Source organism: Colletotrichum truncatum, assembly GCF_014235925.2.
Source record: "Colletotrichum truncatum strain CMES1059 chromosome Unknown Contig_0004, whole genome shotgun sequence".
Taxonomy (NCBI): Eukaryota; Fungi; Ascomycota; class Sordariomycetes; order Glomerellales; family Glomerellaceae; genus Colletotrichum; species Colletotrichum truncatum.
In genome coordinates, this window is record NW_027222401.1 from 3,116,336 (window position 1) to 3,131,642 (window position 15,307).

At 51.0% G+C, this 15,307-nt stretch overlaps 5 protein-coding genes across 5 annotated transcripts; 2 read left to right on the plus strand and 3 right to left on the minus strand.

Moving 5' to 3' along the window:
• Positions 1–1,296: 1,296 nt before the first annotated feature.
• Positions 1,297–2,906, plus strand: CTRU02_207593 (sh3 domain signaling protein; the record flags this gene model as incomplete). Its single annotated transcript, XM_036727545.1, has 3 exons — positions 1,297–1,410; positions 1,519–1,950; positions 2,019–2,906. 3 exons carry the CDS (start codon positions 1,297–1,299, stop codon positions 2,904–2,906), a joined length of 1,434 nt encoding a protein of 477 aa, XP_036580913.1.
• A 721-nt stretch (positions 2,907–3,627) lies between these two features.
• On the minus strand, positions 3,628–6,414 carry CTRU02_207594 (uncharacterized protein; the record flags this gene model as incomplete). The annotated part of the gene is made up of 3 exons (XM_036727547.2): positions 3,628–4,417; positions 4,519–4,684; positions 6,180–6,414. 3 exons carry the CDS (start codon positions 6,412–6,414, stop codon positions 3,628–3,630), a joined length of 1,191 nt encoding a protein of 396 aa, XP_036580912.2.
• Positions 6,415–10,369: 3,955 nt separating this feature from the next.
• Positions 10,370–10,986, minus strand: CTRU02_207595 (uncharacterized protein; the record flags this gene model as incomplete). The annotated part of the gene is made up of 3 exons (XM_036727544.1): positions 10,370–10,543; positions 10,645–10,788; positions 10,840–10,986. 3 exons carry the CDS (start codon positions 10,984–10,986, stop codon positions 10,370–10,372), a joined length of 465 nt encoding a protein of 154 aa, XP_036580910.1.
• A 1,526-nt stretch (positions 10,987–12,512) lies between these two features.
• Positions 12,513–13,607, plus strand: CTRU02_207596 (tyrosine phosphatase; the record flags this gene model as incomplete). The annotated part of the gene is made up of 3 exons (XM_036727542.1): positions 12,513–12,917; positions 13,022–13,350; positions 13,421–13,607. 3 exons carry the CDS (start codon positions 12,513–12,515, stop codon positions 13,605–13,607), a joined length of 921 nt encoding a protein of 306 aa, XP_036580909.1.
• A 251-nt stretch (positions 13,608–13,858) lies between these two features.
• On the minus strand, positions 13,859–15,052 carry CTRU02_207597 (uncharacterized protein; the record flags this gene model as incomplete). The annotated part of the gene is made up of 2 exons (XM_070204925.1): positions 13,859–14,407; positions 14,615–15,052. The coding sequence occupies 2 exons, from the start codon at positions 15,050–15,052 to the stop codon at positions 13,859–13,861; spliced, it is 987 nt and encodes a 328-aa protein (XP_070061458.1).
• Between the last annotated feature and the right edge of the window lie 255 nt (positions 15,053–15,307).

A 15,307-nucleotide genomic window follows, 5' to 3' on the forward strand; every position in this document is an offset into this window, starting at 1 on the left:
TTTTTTTTCTTCCTCTCTCTTGGCCGCGAGTGATAGCCTGACGATACAGGCGACAAAACTTCCTATGAAATTTGAGCATGCTGGTCAGCAGATAGCATGTGGTCAATTCGATATTCCTCATTTCCAGCTTGCTTGTTCCTCGTTACCCTCATTCTTCCGCCGGGTCGTTCATCATCACAGTTGTGACTGAAGCCAAGCGACATGGAGTGGGCCGCACACAGAGAAGCGGGTTCGCCTGATCCCCTCAAGCTGCAGGGATTCCATGATACGTACTAGTAATGCTTCTAAAGTGATTTAAGAACAGGAAGAACCCTGAAGACAAGCGCCGGCCCAGGCGACAGATACAAATACTGACTTTCAAACAATGAACCACCGGACAACTGAGGGCTGCAATGACAAGGCGCTGCTGCGCCCAGGTTGTTCTTGGTAAACCCAGTATTGAACAATTAGCCTTACAAATCACAATCACGTGGAATACTTTGCTGCCGTTATCTCGCACTCATCCCAATTGGTTGCCTTTGGAGCTGACGCCGGATACGATGCTAAGGAAACAAGTGGTGGAGGTAGCGAGAGTGAAGGCTTAAGCTGCCCAGGGTTCAGTTTGTGCCGGCAGCCGACCAGGGCCTGTAGTTTCTTGGAGCCAGACAGGGTACTGAGACGGCACCTTATTTCTGGTTGGCTTTCGTGCTTGGCTAGGTTGGCTCACACCGCCGGGGGTCGCGAAAACGTCCGTCTGGAACGAGGCAGGTGCCTCTATATCCACAAGATGCGTAGACGTCAAATTGGAATATTAGGCCTTCCTAAGCGTACTGTCCATTTATTATCAGCAAAGACCGGTACAGGTACAGTCCAATCCGGCCCATGTCAGCCGGCTGTGCACGGATCTTGCCTCCCGTTCCCTATCCTGATCCTGTACAAACATCAATTTCTTGTTGGACGATACCATCTTTGCCATACTGTACAAGCGTGGTTTCTCGCTTGTATCGCCCATGTATTTCATTGTGGTCGAGGGTCCCTCACTTATCCAACCTCCTCCCCGCCTCCACATTTACTAACGTGGGCGCACAATCGCCTCTGACCAACATACTGCCACCACCACTACCGCCACCACCACTACAACGGACACGCTCGCTGGCCGTATCCACGTTTTCTCCTGCTTCGATTTCAGCAACTTGAGTGTGGTGTTGCAACCTTGCTCTCACTTTTTCTGGACACATTCGTTGATACCTGAGCGGGCACACCTTATTCCATTTGCTTCTCTCATCAGTTTACCCGGCCTCATCCCCCCTTCTGAAGATGCAGTCTATGCAGAAACAGTTCGGAAAGCTCATGAGCAAGAGTCCTGGCGACAATGCGAAAGTTGCTGCCATTTTGCATGATTATGAGGATGCAGATAAGCTTTTGGGCCAGGTACATTTCTTGCCTTCTCTATTATACCCCCTTTTCCTTACGCACACATCTTCTCCCATGCCTTCCCCAACCTCCAGTCCAACTGACTGACGGCTCTACTCCTGCCAGATAATCGAGAGTACAAGGCACCTTCGTGACTCCTGGGTGGCGGTGGGAACTACTCAATTAGCCATGGTCAAGGAATACGAGGGTCTGTACGACCCTATTGTTGGCGCCTCGGAAGGGCATGGCCGACCGAGCCTCGCTACGCCCCAGCAACAGCTTGATCGAACATTCAAGCTGCGCGAGGCTTACTCTGGCCTTAGGGATGAATTAATCGAGGAGGTATCAGCTATTGATACTCAGGTCATCCGCCCTGCCACTGAAGCTCGCGATTACCTTCAGCCCATTCGGAAGACCATTAAGAAGCGGGAGAACAAGCGATTAGAGTTTGAAAAGGCCCAAGACAGACTTAAGAAGCTCCAGAAGAAGATGGGCAGAACACAAAAGGAGGAAGCCCAGTTATCAAAGGCAGAGCACGATTTGGCATGTGCTTCAGAGGTAAGCAGTCTCGATGTCAGATATACTGTTTGGGTTGACCCCCAGTTAGTAACGACTTGTGAACACAGGAATTCCAGGTCGCGGACACTCACCTTCGAGAAGCGCTTCCACCAATTATCGATGCTACTTTCACCCTGATCCCCAATTTGCTGGCCTCACACGTTTGCATACAGAACAGGCTCCTTGGTCTTTATTACACAGTGCTCCACAACTATTGCGAGGAGTGCGAGTTCCCTTCGCCCCCGCCTCCAATGGAGCATGTGATATCAACCTGGTCCTCCTTGTTTAGACCGGCCCAGAAGGAGGCAGAAGCCATCAGTTGCATTGCACACGGTAGAGCTTGGCGCCAAGCCACGAGATCTGGTGACGATTCTCAAGCTCGGAAGCCATCAATTGCGTCAATGCCTCCTTCTAACCCCTTTTCGCGGACATCTTCATACACATCGTCCGAGGGTGAAAGAAACACACCAACCCCTCGAGTTGTTCGGATTCCATCATCTACTTCCATGAATCGACCGTCCGCCACCTCTGAAGCTTCCCGTCGGCCAAACTCAGAGACTATAAGCACAAGTGCCTCGCGCGTTCAGCTCGGCTTGCCAACCGACTTCACGACAGCCACTGCTCTCGGCCCCCAAGGGCTGTCTCGTGTATCGCCGACATACTCAGCGTCTAATTCAGAGCACTTTGGTCACCAATCAGGAATGTTAACTGATGGCAATATTATTGCGGCTAAGAAGAAGCCACCACCGCCACCTCCTCCGGCCAAACGCTGCCAAGTGTCAGATGAGTTTGTGATTGCGCAGTACGATTTTGCTGGTGGAAACGGCGACCTGAGCTTCCGCGAGGGAGACAAGATTAAAATCATCAAGAAGACGCAAACGGATCAAGACTGGTGGGTTGGCGAGTTGGAGGGAACCAAGGGTAATTTCCCTGCCAACTACTGCAAGGCAATTTGAGATACTTGCACATATCCAGGAACTTATTATATTGGGTTGCTATAATTATCATGCTCGATGTTATTGGACGATGCGACAAACCACATTGAGCATCTGACGAGACAACATCGAACTTGCTAGCATGCCGAGAGAATGGATGCCAAGTATATTGTGACTTTGCAAGCAGTAGTCACTGGGCAGTTACAACCTATGCATTCTGTGTCAGCCCAGTGACGTGCGCAGTCACACAACTGATACGACTGGCGACTTGCGCAGGTTTGAGATGTCTTCCTTCCTGTGGGGAGACACAATATATGAACAGAAGAAAGCCCGAACATCCTCTGCATACACGCTGCGAGAGCTAGATGGGGTGTGAAACGAATATGTGAAGTTACCAACCGAATGGATTTGTAGTGCTGTTACCGACTAAGGACGGATACAAACCGGGCGCGAATTCATTCCTTGCTTCCTGGGCACTTAATGGTTGATGCAACAAAAAGATCGGCGGTGGTGAATAAGTTCTCCTTCTAAAACAAGCCTTGCTATAGTAACCATGAGGGTATCATAAACATAAACGATGGTTTCTCTTGCTGCGTAGCACACTCTCCCTCTTCTCTCCTTTTAACCATTTTAATGCTCCCTTCTTTAACCTTTTCCCAACCATATCACCAGTTTCCCTGATTCAGTCTGGCTGTGCTTAGCTGAGCCTGCCTGAGTATTGAAAAGTACTAAGTGCGGCCGCCTAGAATGCCTGAGGGCCGGTCTCCACCGCCGGAGAAGTAGCTCCTTCCCGGCGTATGCGCTCTTCCTCAGCCCGCAGCAATCGAGCAATTTCATCATTGCGGCCCCGGTCTAGATATCCAACGTCGTCGCCCTCTAGATTCATGGGTGTAACGGGGCCGGGGCTTCCTAGTGGCAATAGTCTTGGTGATACAGGTTTATGGGCGCCGGCTGTCCCGATGTGATGCATGCTTGCCAGGGGCACCCCATTCAAAGTAATAGTGGAGCCGGGCACTGCGTTGCCTTGACTTGCGGAGCTTCCGAGTACTTCACTCGCGGCGAGGCTTGCCTGAGCAATCATGTCCCGTTGGTACTGTTGAAGCTTCCGTCGAACTTCAGAGTCTTGCCTTGAAGGTCTGAAACCTTCACGAGCAGGCAAATGGCCCTCAGATCTCGTCGACGACATACGGCTTGGAGGGGCAGATGGTCCTATCCTCGCGTCCGGACTACTTCTCTCATAGTTGGATGGATAGTACTTGCCCATCGGTAAGGGAGTGTCGTGGACACCGCTGGGCAAATAGGAGGTGCCCGGTGTGTTGGCGCGAGACTGGTCGGATTCGATGGCCGTCAGGGGGGACAAACGGGTTGATGGTGCCATGGCGGGGGCCAGGGACGCGCCTCGCTGTTCAGCTTGAGATGTGTTATCGACCGTGAGAGAAACAGAGTGATGTCGAGCCTGACCACTTTCGGAGTCGAAAGGATGTGGATGGCGTATGCGACCCTTGGGATCTTCGTGAAGCGGGAAATAACCACTAGGGTGAGTTAATTAGCCACATGCCCTTCTCATTCCTGGCAGGATGAACTAGATGCATCATGTTTCCGATTCAGCAGCGACTTTGCAATGTGCACATACCCAGGAACGTCTCCACGGGCTGACAAAGGTTCAGGTGGTGTACAGGTAGGTGCCGATTTGATCTTTCGAAGAGAGGCGGGAAGTTCAATGGCAATTGGGTGACTGCGATTATATCTTGCGGATTGCAGAGAGGAGAGGTCAAGTTGGGCAGGCGCAGATGTTTCGCCTATAAGGAGCAGAATGAATGATTAGTCTCAGAATTTCAAGGCCCAGGTCAAGAAGAATTGTGGGCAAGGTCAACTAAAAGTAGATAGAGGATGACCAAAAAAAAGTAAACCAAAATAATACTACAGCGTCCAAGCAAGAGCGCAAAAAAAGAAGGGAAACCCATGACGCAACGGTAAGGGTCCCCAGGAACTATATGAGACAGACGAGAAGGATGTAGAAAAGGGCTTAAAGGCCGGGGTGACCCGCCCATAGTGTAGAATGATTGTAAATGATGACGATTGGTGCAGGGACCCGGCAGAGTTTACCAGTTACCAGCCAGAAAACTCCAGGGTTTAGGTCCCTAAAAAGTGCGCCTGCAGGGGCCGCGAGGGGCTGCCTGGGGCCATCTGCTGAACCGGACTGGCGCAGAGAGCCTCCAAGTGTCGCATAGAGGCAGTGGCGGACTAGCCCCACCCAGAGATAGCGCCTGATGCTGGTGGTACAGCCGAAGGGTAAAGAGAAGAACAGAGAGAAGGCGCGCGTGCGTGTCGCATGCACGGTCTTGACCTTTGCAATCCGTGAAGCAGGCTACATTCATCGAAGTCACCAATGCGCATCGCCACAGCGGCCAAGGGGCAGTTTCTCCCACTGTTGACGTGACAGGGTAAATATCGGTGCCGGATTCGACGGTGTGGCAGCCATTAACGCAAGCATTGTCTTCGCGTGGTGGCCACTGGCCACTGGCTCGCTGGCTGACCACTAGGATATCTTCGGAATCCACCCCGCATAGCCGGGTGACTTGTTCTCGCATGGCCAGTTCTGCTCGGCCGGCCCTCTGCCCTTTGGTTTTCTTCAGAATTTGGGATGGTTTGCATTGGCAGATAAAGCAACTTGTGATCCCCAATGGTAGCAGTGGTGTCATGTTCTGGGTAGAGGAGGAAAGGAAAAGGAAGGCCAAATGAAGATTCAATGGTGTCCCGGGCAGCGTACAACGGAAACGGCACCAAACTACTGCAAGTAGTGCACTGCACTACACAGCGCTGACGGGAGCTCAAATGCTAGCCACCAATCCCATGCTCAACCCGCCTCAAGGGCGCGGTATCGCATGGGATGGGACCACATCCGTTTGGGAGTTTAACAACAGGTAACAATACCGTGCCTTGGATCCGCTGATGCCGCCGTGACATGAAGACTGAGCAAGTTGGCTCAAAACAGGACAGCTGGACGGACAGGAAAGTGGAACGGGATCGAGCTAGCCGTCCCCAATTGACGAAGAATACAATGAGAAGGCGAGGAGTGAGATGTGTCTAAACAAGCAGGGTTGGCCTGGGGAGTTTGACCAGAAAGTGTTCCATGAAAGGTGACTGGGTAACGTAGGAAATAAATCAAAGCCGGAATCAACTAAAAAAAGATATCAATGATGGAATTGAATCCGTGGCACTGGAATATAAGTGGCGCAGTAATATGAGGAAGGTTAGAGGGGAACATTAACTCGACAAAAACTCGCAACTTGCCTCTTGGAGAGCGCACCTCTGGCGCCGCTGGCACCCTGAAACCATCAATGCCTGTCTTCTCTTGAGCAGGTGTGTTGAGACCTGACATGACCAGGTCACCATAGTCGTCGGAGCGAGAACCAAGTGAAGTTGCCGACACGTCTGAAGAGTTGGACACGGTCCTTCCTGGCATTGTCGGCCGTATCGCTCGCGAGAAGTAGGCTGACGGCTTGAATGAACGACCCAGGCTCGCCATCCTCGATTACTGTTCCCGATCCTCCTTTCTTGTGCCTGATGTCTCTCGACTCTCCTCTGACTTTGTTCTACATGCACTGTGGCGAAGAAGTTACTCAGCTCGCCAAGTTGGCGTAAAGAGGTGCAGCTTGGTTAAACAAGTCGATAAAAATCCAACAGACGTAGGCTGGCAATGTAGTATCCGGTTGTCAAGCTGGTAAAAGGGCTGCCTCTTTTCCCGGTTGTTGTTTCTCCTGGTATATCTTTGCTATAGGTGTGACTGCCGCCTAGGCCAGTCGTCCTCGTCGACGTTGGTGTATTCGCCGTGTTTATCCTTGGGGTTACCGGTGTCTTCTCAGATCGACAGATTGAAAGCAACGGATCCAAGTGAGAAGGGAGATAGGGTTCCTATCTGTATGTGAGGGAGCGAGTTGGATATGTGGGCGCAGTCGTGAGCACAAGCACGGGCATGGGCATGGGCATGGACATGCGGCAAACGGGGCCTTGCCGTCCTGTGGTTCGGTCGTGCTTCTGGCGGTCGGTGGTCTTTAGTGACTGTTCTTGCAGCTAGGAGCTGATGGAGTAGGATTGTATTGGATTGGGCTGCATTGGATCCAGACCCGCTTGAAATGACGGAAATAAGTGTGACAAAAAGGAAATCGAAGGCGACGTCAAGAACGTGGTTCGGCGCCCGGCGCCCTTCACCACCGTCTCCTCTAGTGTACCTTGTCAGGGCAATGCCAAGGTCGCCAGTAGGGTAGAAAGTCTTGGTCTCGATGTGGGCGCCGAGGTCCCGGGGAGATGCTACCTTCTGCCTGTCCTGCTTAGAGCACAGTACAGTGTCCGATATGGACGTTTTCGCAATAGTCGTGGAGGTAAGTGTAGTTGTGGTGTGAGGGTGGTATATGTCTTGGGCCGTCCATTCTTCTGCTGCAAAACATCCGTAATAAGTAAATAACACCATTAATAAACGATGATGGTTTCTACTTCGCCTCTTGTCCCCGCCCGGTGCTAGCAGTAGACCCAAGAACGGTGATCTTGATGCGAGGAGTTGCAAACTAGCCTGAACAGTGAGATGCCTGTAAGGGAAGGTATATCACATCTCACACTTGCCTGAGGATCAACCACGGCACGCCTGAGATAGTGGCACTTACTACGTGGTGAAACCCTGCGCATCAAATACTTATGTTAAGTTAGCTTCATATGACCCTTTCTCCCTCCTTGACCTTCGCCCTCCTAAATTTGCACAAGGCCTTGCCTGCTCTTTTCTTCCTATCTACTGCCTATGTGCGCCGGGAACGAACAATTCGGGTTAAAGGGGGAAAAAAAAGGTCAGGACCAGGTGGCGTGGGTTGAGGCGAATTTTGCTTAACAGCACTCGGCCCAGCACCTGCAGATGCCCGTGAGGAAGGGAAAGTGGGAAAGGGTCCAAGGGTCTCGTCAGTGGCTGCACCGTTTACTGGCTTGCAACGTACGTATCCGCCCCAAGGTGGAAAAAGTACCTCGTATGTTAGAGGGGGGAAAAGGTACATTGATCCATCAGGCAGCGACTTTGCTGCTTGGTCTGGTGGGTACCTGAACCGCCCAACCTGGCGCAATCGCAGCTTGGAAGAAGCCAATTCTACATAGTAGGATCAGCCCAGGATACTGCCATCTTACCAGTACTTCCGTTCCGTCCCCGTTCCCAGGAATACGCAAAATAAGTATGTGTGTGTGACGAATTGCCATCACCGCCACAAGCTCTAATCGAGTAACTTGGCTTGGTCAGGGCTTGCCTGCTCCACTTGACCTCAGAGCCCTCACTTCATCCTTCATACACGTGGAGAGAGTAATACACACGACGCAATACACTGGATGGCATGGTCTCAGCAAGAGCGTGTTCAGTCAGGGTTGACTGCGGATACATTGGCCATTACAGTAGGCAGCGCATAGCATTCAAATGCCCAACTGGAAATGCCGTTGTCGATCGAATTTGTCGATCGTCCATCTCAGTCCCCAACATACTGTCATACCGCCGTGGTGGGAAGTAGACGCTCTGCGCTGTCTTACCTCTGTGGCTCACGGACAGACTCGAGAGTTTGGGGTCTGGATTTTCTTGCACTAAAGCGTGCAGGTGGCGGCGCCGTCACCGCTACAGAGCAGTTATTCAATACCAATATAGAATGCAGATACAGCGAACTCTATGGCTCTTGCCATCTTTTGACAAAACACTTGTCGTTGTTCCAACGCCACCAGGGTTGGTCTTCTGCCCGCTCCAGCAGTCTGTCCCACTTATTGCGCTCTCATGTGCTGCGGGTCGCCCATCATGCTGCATTGTCGAACACAGCAGCTGTTTCTGAGTGTTCTACCTCCACCACCCTAACTGACAAGGAAACGATCACCGAGGTACAGGAAGAGTTGAAAGGTTATGGGGCAGACCCTTCTCTTAAATGTGTGCAGATTATACTACGCAGCAGCAGTTGCGCCCCTCACCCTCCCGAATGTTTTCCGATCCGCGATGTCCTCTGCCCCCCACATTTGCGTTCTCGGTCTTAGCCAACGGGTTCCTCTGATTCTTTTCCCAGTGATGGCGGCAATAGATAAAGACACTGGGCCGTGAGGTTGAGCAACAGAAAGATATGGACTGGTTTACTGAGGGGCAGCCATTTATCCGTGAATTCCGTCCAAGCTGGAACGTTCAAGCCTCGACTAAGCTGCCCAGCGGCTAGAGGACGCAGCGCGCTGATCTTGCGGCCGATCGCTTCCATCTTGAACAAGATGCATAAACGAGGGTTGATTTCGCCCAACAACGCACGAGCATGTTTTGATATCTTGTCCGCGCAAGTACAATGTACCCGAGCCAACTTACCCTATGATCGTAATGGGAGTTTGATCTTCTCGTTACTCGACCTTTCGACGGATCGGTGAAGGCTGTCATACCTGAAGTTGTAGGGCCTAATATTACTTGAGCAAACCCAGAAAGGGTTCCTTTTCACGAGGATTCAAAGAGCTACCGCCCTCTTACTAGTTCATTTTGTTGGGAGCCTGACAGAAGTGCCTCAATAAATTTGATTACTGAATTTTTCCAAACGGCGCCACGCTCGCTAATCTTTAAACAGCCCGTCGATGAACGCATTACCAGGGCCGCTGCAGTCGTTACGTCACAGTGCCGCGAGGTTTCTTAGGCCTCTGCGGGGTGTACTTGTGCGGGGGGCAGACTGGAGACATCAATCATGCGCGCCTTGGCTGGTGTCCTTGCCTGCCTAGGATATAGACAACACTAGACAAGGCAGTAATCTTCGTCACAGGAAGTCCCCCAATTCAAGAGAAGTAGGAGAAAGTTCTCCGGACTAGTCTGATAAGTGGAACAGCGTTTTCAATGTATTGGCCACTGTTTTCCCCCTCCCCATCAATCCTTTTGGAAAACCCCAATAACAGGATGTTTGGCCTGAAACTGACTCCGTTTGGAGAGGCGTAGGTAGGTAGACGCAGTGCGTGCGGTGTTCGCTTATCCTCCTCAGTCTTGAGACCTGGTCATTGGCGCATAGCGCGGGAACGTCAAACAATAGAGACGACGGACAAACATACATGACTGAGCTGTCGCACTGCGACGTGTACAGCTTTTTTAGATTAATACCTTTGTATGGTCTGTGTTAAGATGTCTGACTATGCATTTTTGGTACCACAATCTATACGTGAAACGCCCTCTGGCAGCAATCCATCGCGAATTTTCGCTAGTGCAAAGAAACGGATTTAATGAGATTCGTCTTGTTGCTTAACTTCGCTGAGGATCTGGTATCTTAACGCAGTAAACTGAGAAGTCCCACAACACCAGTGTTAAAAACAGTGTATATGGTTTTGGGAGCAGAATGTAACGGGTTTGAAGCAACCTTTGGCTGTTTGTACTATATACAGTCTATTTTTTTTTTCTGCTCCGTAACAAGGGCGGCACAACCCGCATGTTCTTGCGTGGATCAATTGGCATCAGAATATGCCTCTCAGACCTTGCCGCGGCCGGTGAACCGGGTACGACGTTCGCGGTGTCTCCACCAGTAAGCGGCTGAGGCAAGGGCACTGATGAGCCACAGCAACGCGTTGGCCAAGTCTACCCAGACTGCATTCTTCATCCTCTGAATGTCTCCGTCACCTTCGGCGTTTTCTTTAATATACATCTATCTGAAGGTCAGTATATTGAATATGAAGGCAGATAGGCAGGTGGGTTGAAGTTGCAATGGAAGAGGAAGCAGTATAAACAGTGGCATAGACTACGCACATTGCCAAAGAGTCCAAAGAGGGCAATCCAGAGGATAAAAAGAATGAAATCCCAGACGAAGACAGCGGCAAAGCGCAGAATGAAAGGGACAAAATAGAGGAGAGCTGTTACGGCGGAGAGAGCCCCAACAATTTCGGCAAAGACCTATCTTCTGTCAAAATGTCATCGCTCTACCAACAAATGGAGAAAACTTGCCCACTTGGAGTCGACATATTTTCCCTCGTTCTTAGCGTGCTGCAGGTCGACAGCATACAGACCGCAAACAGTGACGGCCAGGACAAACTGGAAAAAATGTAGAACAGTGAACGCAATGTAACTCGCGGCCATGCCAAAGAGGTCCATTCTGACCAGCTGGTTGTGGGCGTCCCAGCTTTCTTCGCAGTTGTTGTCGGAAGTTAATCCAAAGATCGGAGCAAGTCAATGTGGGAATGACGGCGGAGGAAGTAGCAGGTGAAAGCCTGTTCGCAAATGATGATGCTCACGATGAATAGCACTGAGAGCTACAGAGATTAGAAAATGGGTTACTGGGTTTGTAGGGGGTTTTTAGATTGAAAAGGACGTGAAGAACTGGGCAGTCGCAAAGGTGACGACTTCCGACTTTGGCTTGCCTCATGTGGTTGATTGTATCATACCGCTGGGCGCTAACAAAGACAAGGCTCAGCCGATCGGTCATTAGTGCCGTCCCTGTCCTGACCTCGCCTGATGCCCTTGGCTAGGTAGGTCGGCGAGCTCAAGAAATTCGAAATAGCCCCTTTGGAATGGTCCCCTATGACGTAACCGCCCTTCTAGTACTGCCTAGTCAGCCAATTACATATTGACAAAGAACACACCACAATTTAACAGGCAGGCTCTCACGTCCGTGTCATTCCTGGCCAAAGCTTAAGCTTGTTTGCTTCTTGTTGGTTGGATGGGTACCTGCTGCAGCGATCAATGGCTGGCTCTGAAGAAGAGTTTAGCCGAGGTTTGTGCGCCAGGGGAAGTGAGGCACCCAAGACGAGGCAAGATAGCGCTTTGTGAGATCTTTCCACTAAGTCGCTTCCAACTACCTGATGGTGGCCCCATGGGCAGAACAAGTAGAATATGAGCATGTGGTTTCTTCCCCTTATATCCATACATACCCTATTGGTACATTGTCTCGATCAAGTGAAAAGCTGGACATATATAGAGAAGACCGCTAGCGGAGATGATACTTTATTGAGACCAGCCCAGGTAAAACCTCATTTCTGCAGGCCAATCTCTGAAAGCAGGTCTCTATACCCGAGCTACTGGTTCTGTATCCAGTCACGATATTAAGTAAAGTCACTTGATGCGCGTCACCAGCACTAGCAGCGAGCCATTGGACGAGGTTCTTAACCCGATTTACTTTGCAAGTACGACTCCCCTTGTGACCCTCGTCTCATGACGTCACAAAATAATTGACAAAAGTAATAGACATGATCTCAGAACCTAGCGCCGCTTGCATTCCAAGTCACCTTCCGCGCCTATCATCTTTGTGGAAACTAGACTGGCCCTGTAGTAACCGCCATGGTAAGATCTGTTAACTCACTGATATCTCAAACCATCGTCACGCCTTGTTGGACCCGACAAACTGGATGAACCCTGGCTTGTGCCTGGGTTGGCAGTTTGTCAGAAGGCTTTTAGCGCTAGTCTTTTCGCACAATGCCTAAGGTACTGCTTACAAAAAAAAAAATATGCCTCGGATGCAACAAGTTTGCACCCCGCAGGGACTCCTCTTACGCCAGCCAACCCATTCGTGGCTTCAAGAGGCTCAGCTCGATTGGGCTCCCTCAACATCATTTCATTGTGATATTCCTGTCATACATCACTGAGTCTCAAGAACGAGACATCGGCAACTGGGAAAGCACGAAATGTCCGCTACAACAAGTTTGGCCACAAAGAGAGAGACAGCAGTTGAACTGCCTAAGCCACCCTTTATTGATGTCCCAGGGCTTCCAAACTTTCGAGATGCCGGCGGTTACCCGATCGACTCCCAGCCTGGCCGTATCCTCAAACCGGGTGTCATCTTTCGCTCTGCAGAGCCCTCACGTCTGACCGACCAGGGCATCTCCCTTCTCCAGGATCTCGGTATCACCCATGTTTATGATTTGCGCTCCACCATCGAACTCAAGCGCCTCGCCCAGGCCGGCACAAACTGTGATGTCCGTGAATGGCCCGGTGCCACGCGTGTCTTCGTACCAGTTTTCCGGGATCAGGACTATGGCCCCGAGGCCATCGCCTTGCGCTATCGCAATTACTCCAGCAATGGTACTGAGGTGAGTGAGACGGCTTTGCGCCAGCTCCAAGGCCCTCTGAAGTCCACCACTCTGCTCTCCATGCCATTGTTGTCTGTACCATTGACATGAACACTCGCCCCTAGGGATTTACTAAAGCTTACGCCGACATCCTTCGTACCGCCTCGGAACCTGACCATCCTCAAGACCCCTTTCGCACCATTCTTGTCCACTTGGCTACTCCGGAACCCCCATCTCCGTTTCTCGTGCACTGCACTGCTGGCAAAGACAGGACCGGCGTCATTTGCGCACTTATCCTCAGCCTATGTGGTGTCTCGGACGAGGTTGTCGCTCACGAGTACAGCTTGACCGACATTGGCCTCCAAGATCGTAAGGAAGAGATTGTCAAGCATCTTTTGGGCACCGAGGCTCTCAAAGGAAACCCCGAGGGTGCTCGTCGCATGATCGGATCCCAGTATGTGTTCTTCAATGTATTGCTAATCAAGCCCGTGACATAACTCACTGATACGCCCCGGTCGTAATAGGAAGGAAAATATGCTATCTACCCTCGCCGTGATCCGTCGTGAGTACGGATCGGTCGAGGCATACGTGAGACATAGGTGTCGCTTATCGCCAGAGGCTGTAGAGCAGATCCGCAAGAACCTCATAGTAGACGTTGCGGATGGACATCGGGCAGTAGACTGGGTCTCGCATACCAAGAACTTGCTTTGATGAAGTGAATTTTGGGGCGGGAGCTCCTCTTGGGCTGCCCTTTCGCTGAATTCGTCGTTATACAGGTACATGTACATATACAATAAGTAGTTACAGTCGCTTATCGTGAAACAATCGCCAACATCCGGACTTTGGTTAAGGGCTGACCCTTGTCCGTAGGAATACCTTCGCTTTCTGGGTATACAGTGATTCCACCTAGGCTGCCACTTGGCGCCAAAAATGCAATTGGACAAGGCGAACACCAAGCTAGTTCAAGGAACTGATGTTGGTAGCTTAAATTCGCCCTTCCTCCGGTCGTAGAATGGTACGCCGTATCTCCACCCAACAGCCTTCTTACCGCGGCCGTCCTTGCCGACGTCCTCAACGTTCATTTCCTTAAATCTGAACTCGAAGCGTCCAGTGTCCACACGCTTGGTATCCTCCTCCGCCTTTTCCAAACGTCGGCGTTCTTTCTCGATTAGCCTGTCTTCCTCAGCCCTCGTGGTTGCTCTGAATTTTTCAGCAGCCTTATTCCGTGGGATGCCACTGGCAATATCTTTTCTCAACGTTACGAGCTCCTTCAGAGGGGAACGTTCGTCTGTAGAAAGCATGTTCCTGTGGAAGGCCTTGGCGGCATCTTCTCTGTTGAATTGACGAGACTCAGACACAGGCACAAAGAGTTGTTGCATCGTGAGCTTGTGTACGTGAATCTCGTTGATCGGCTCATGAGGAACCTGATTCTCGGGTCTCTCGAGATTCAGTGGGGTTTGAGGGAGCATGCCGAGAATCGCTCTAGCGTAGGGCTTCGCCAAAGGTTTGCGCTGTCGATTCACAATGTAAGCAGAAAGGACAGCAAATATGATGCCAAGAACATTGCAAATAAAAGTGGTAGCAAATCAGAGAGGCTCGCAGTGCCAAAGGTGTAACCATGTAGTGCGTCTTCAAGACTAATCGAATTTTGGAAAGTTGATCATCATAAAGCTAGGAAAGTAAAAGGCGGTGCAGAACACGAAATTATAAAAGCTTACCTCAATAACCCACTGCTTCTCTATTTCTTTCATGCGTACCACGGCAGCAACTCGTCGAACATCAACCCCAAGGTCGGATGAGACAGACTTCAGCGATTGGTTCTGGGTCTTGATCCGCCTGTAAACCTCCTCCCTCATGTCTTCACTCAACACAGGTTGACTTCTGAAATGGGGATTCAGCGGGAAAGGCTGATCCGATTGCTGACTCACGTATCGGGGACCATCTTTAGGGGCATCCCGGAACGGGAGACCTCGACCTTTCAACCAGCGGTAGAAGTCATGTTGCGCCCTTGTCCTCCTTGATTGACGCGACGTTGTGGAGAATTGACAGGCTACCACTTGAGCGGCTGGCCGAGCCACCAGTACATTGCTGGCGTTAGCACAGCAGCACTTGGCCACGAAAGTCAAGGGCGATGACGAGCCTGCTCGTGGCGGCATGGTGATGAAAATGGTATAGCCGCAGATGCGCGCCTAGATGCACCAAATTACGGCAAAGCGACCATTGGTGAATTGGGAAGAATGAGGAGATGGGGTTGTGGTGGAAGAGAAAAAAAATCGTCGCGTGTCCAAATTTTTTCCTTCGTTTTCTTTGGAGCTAAAGCACGGGCCAGCAGACACTTTCTTTGTCAGCATCATGTTATATATGCCTGAGGCATTGTGTTTGTTGTTTCTCTGGTGGTTGTCTCTTAGTCA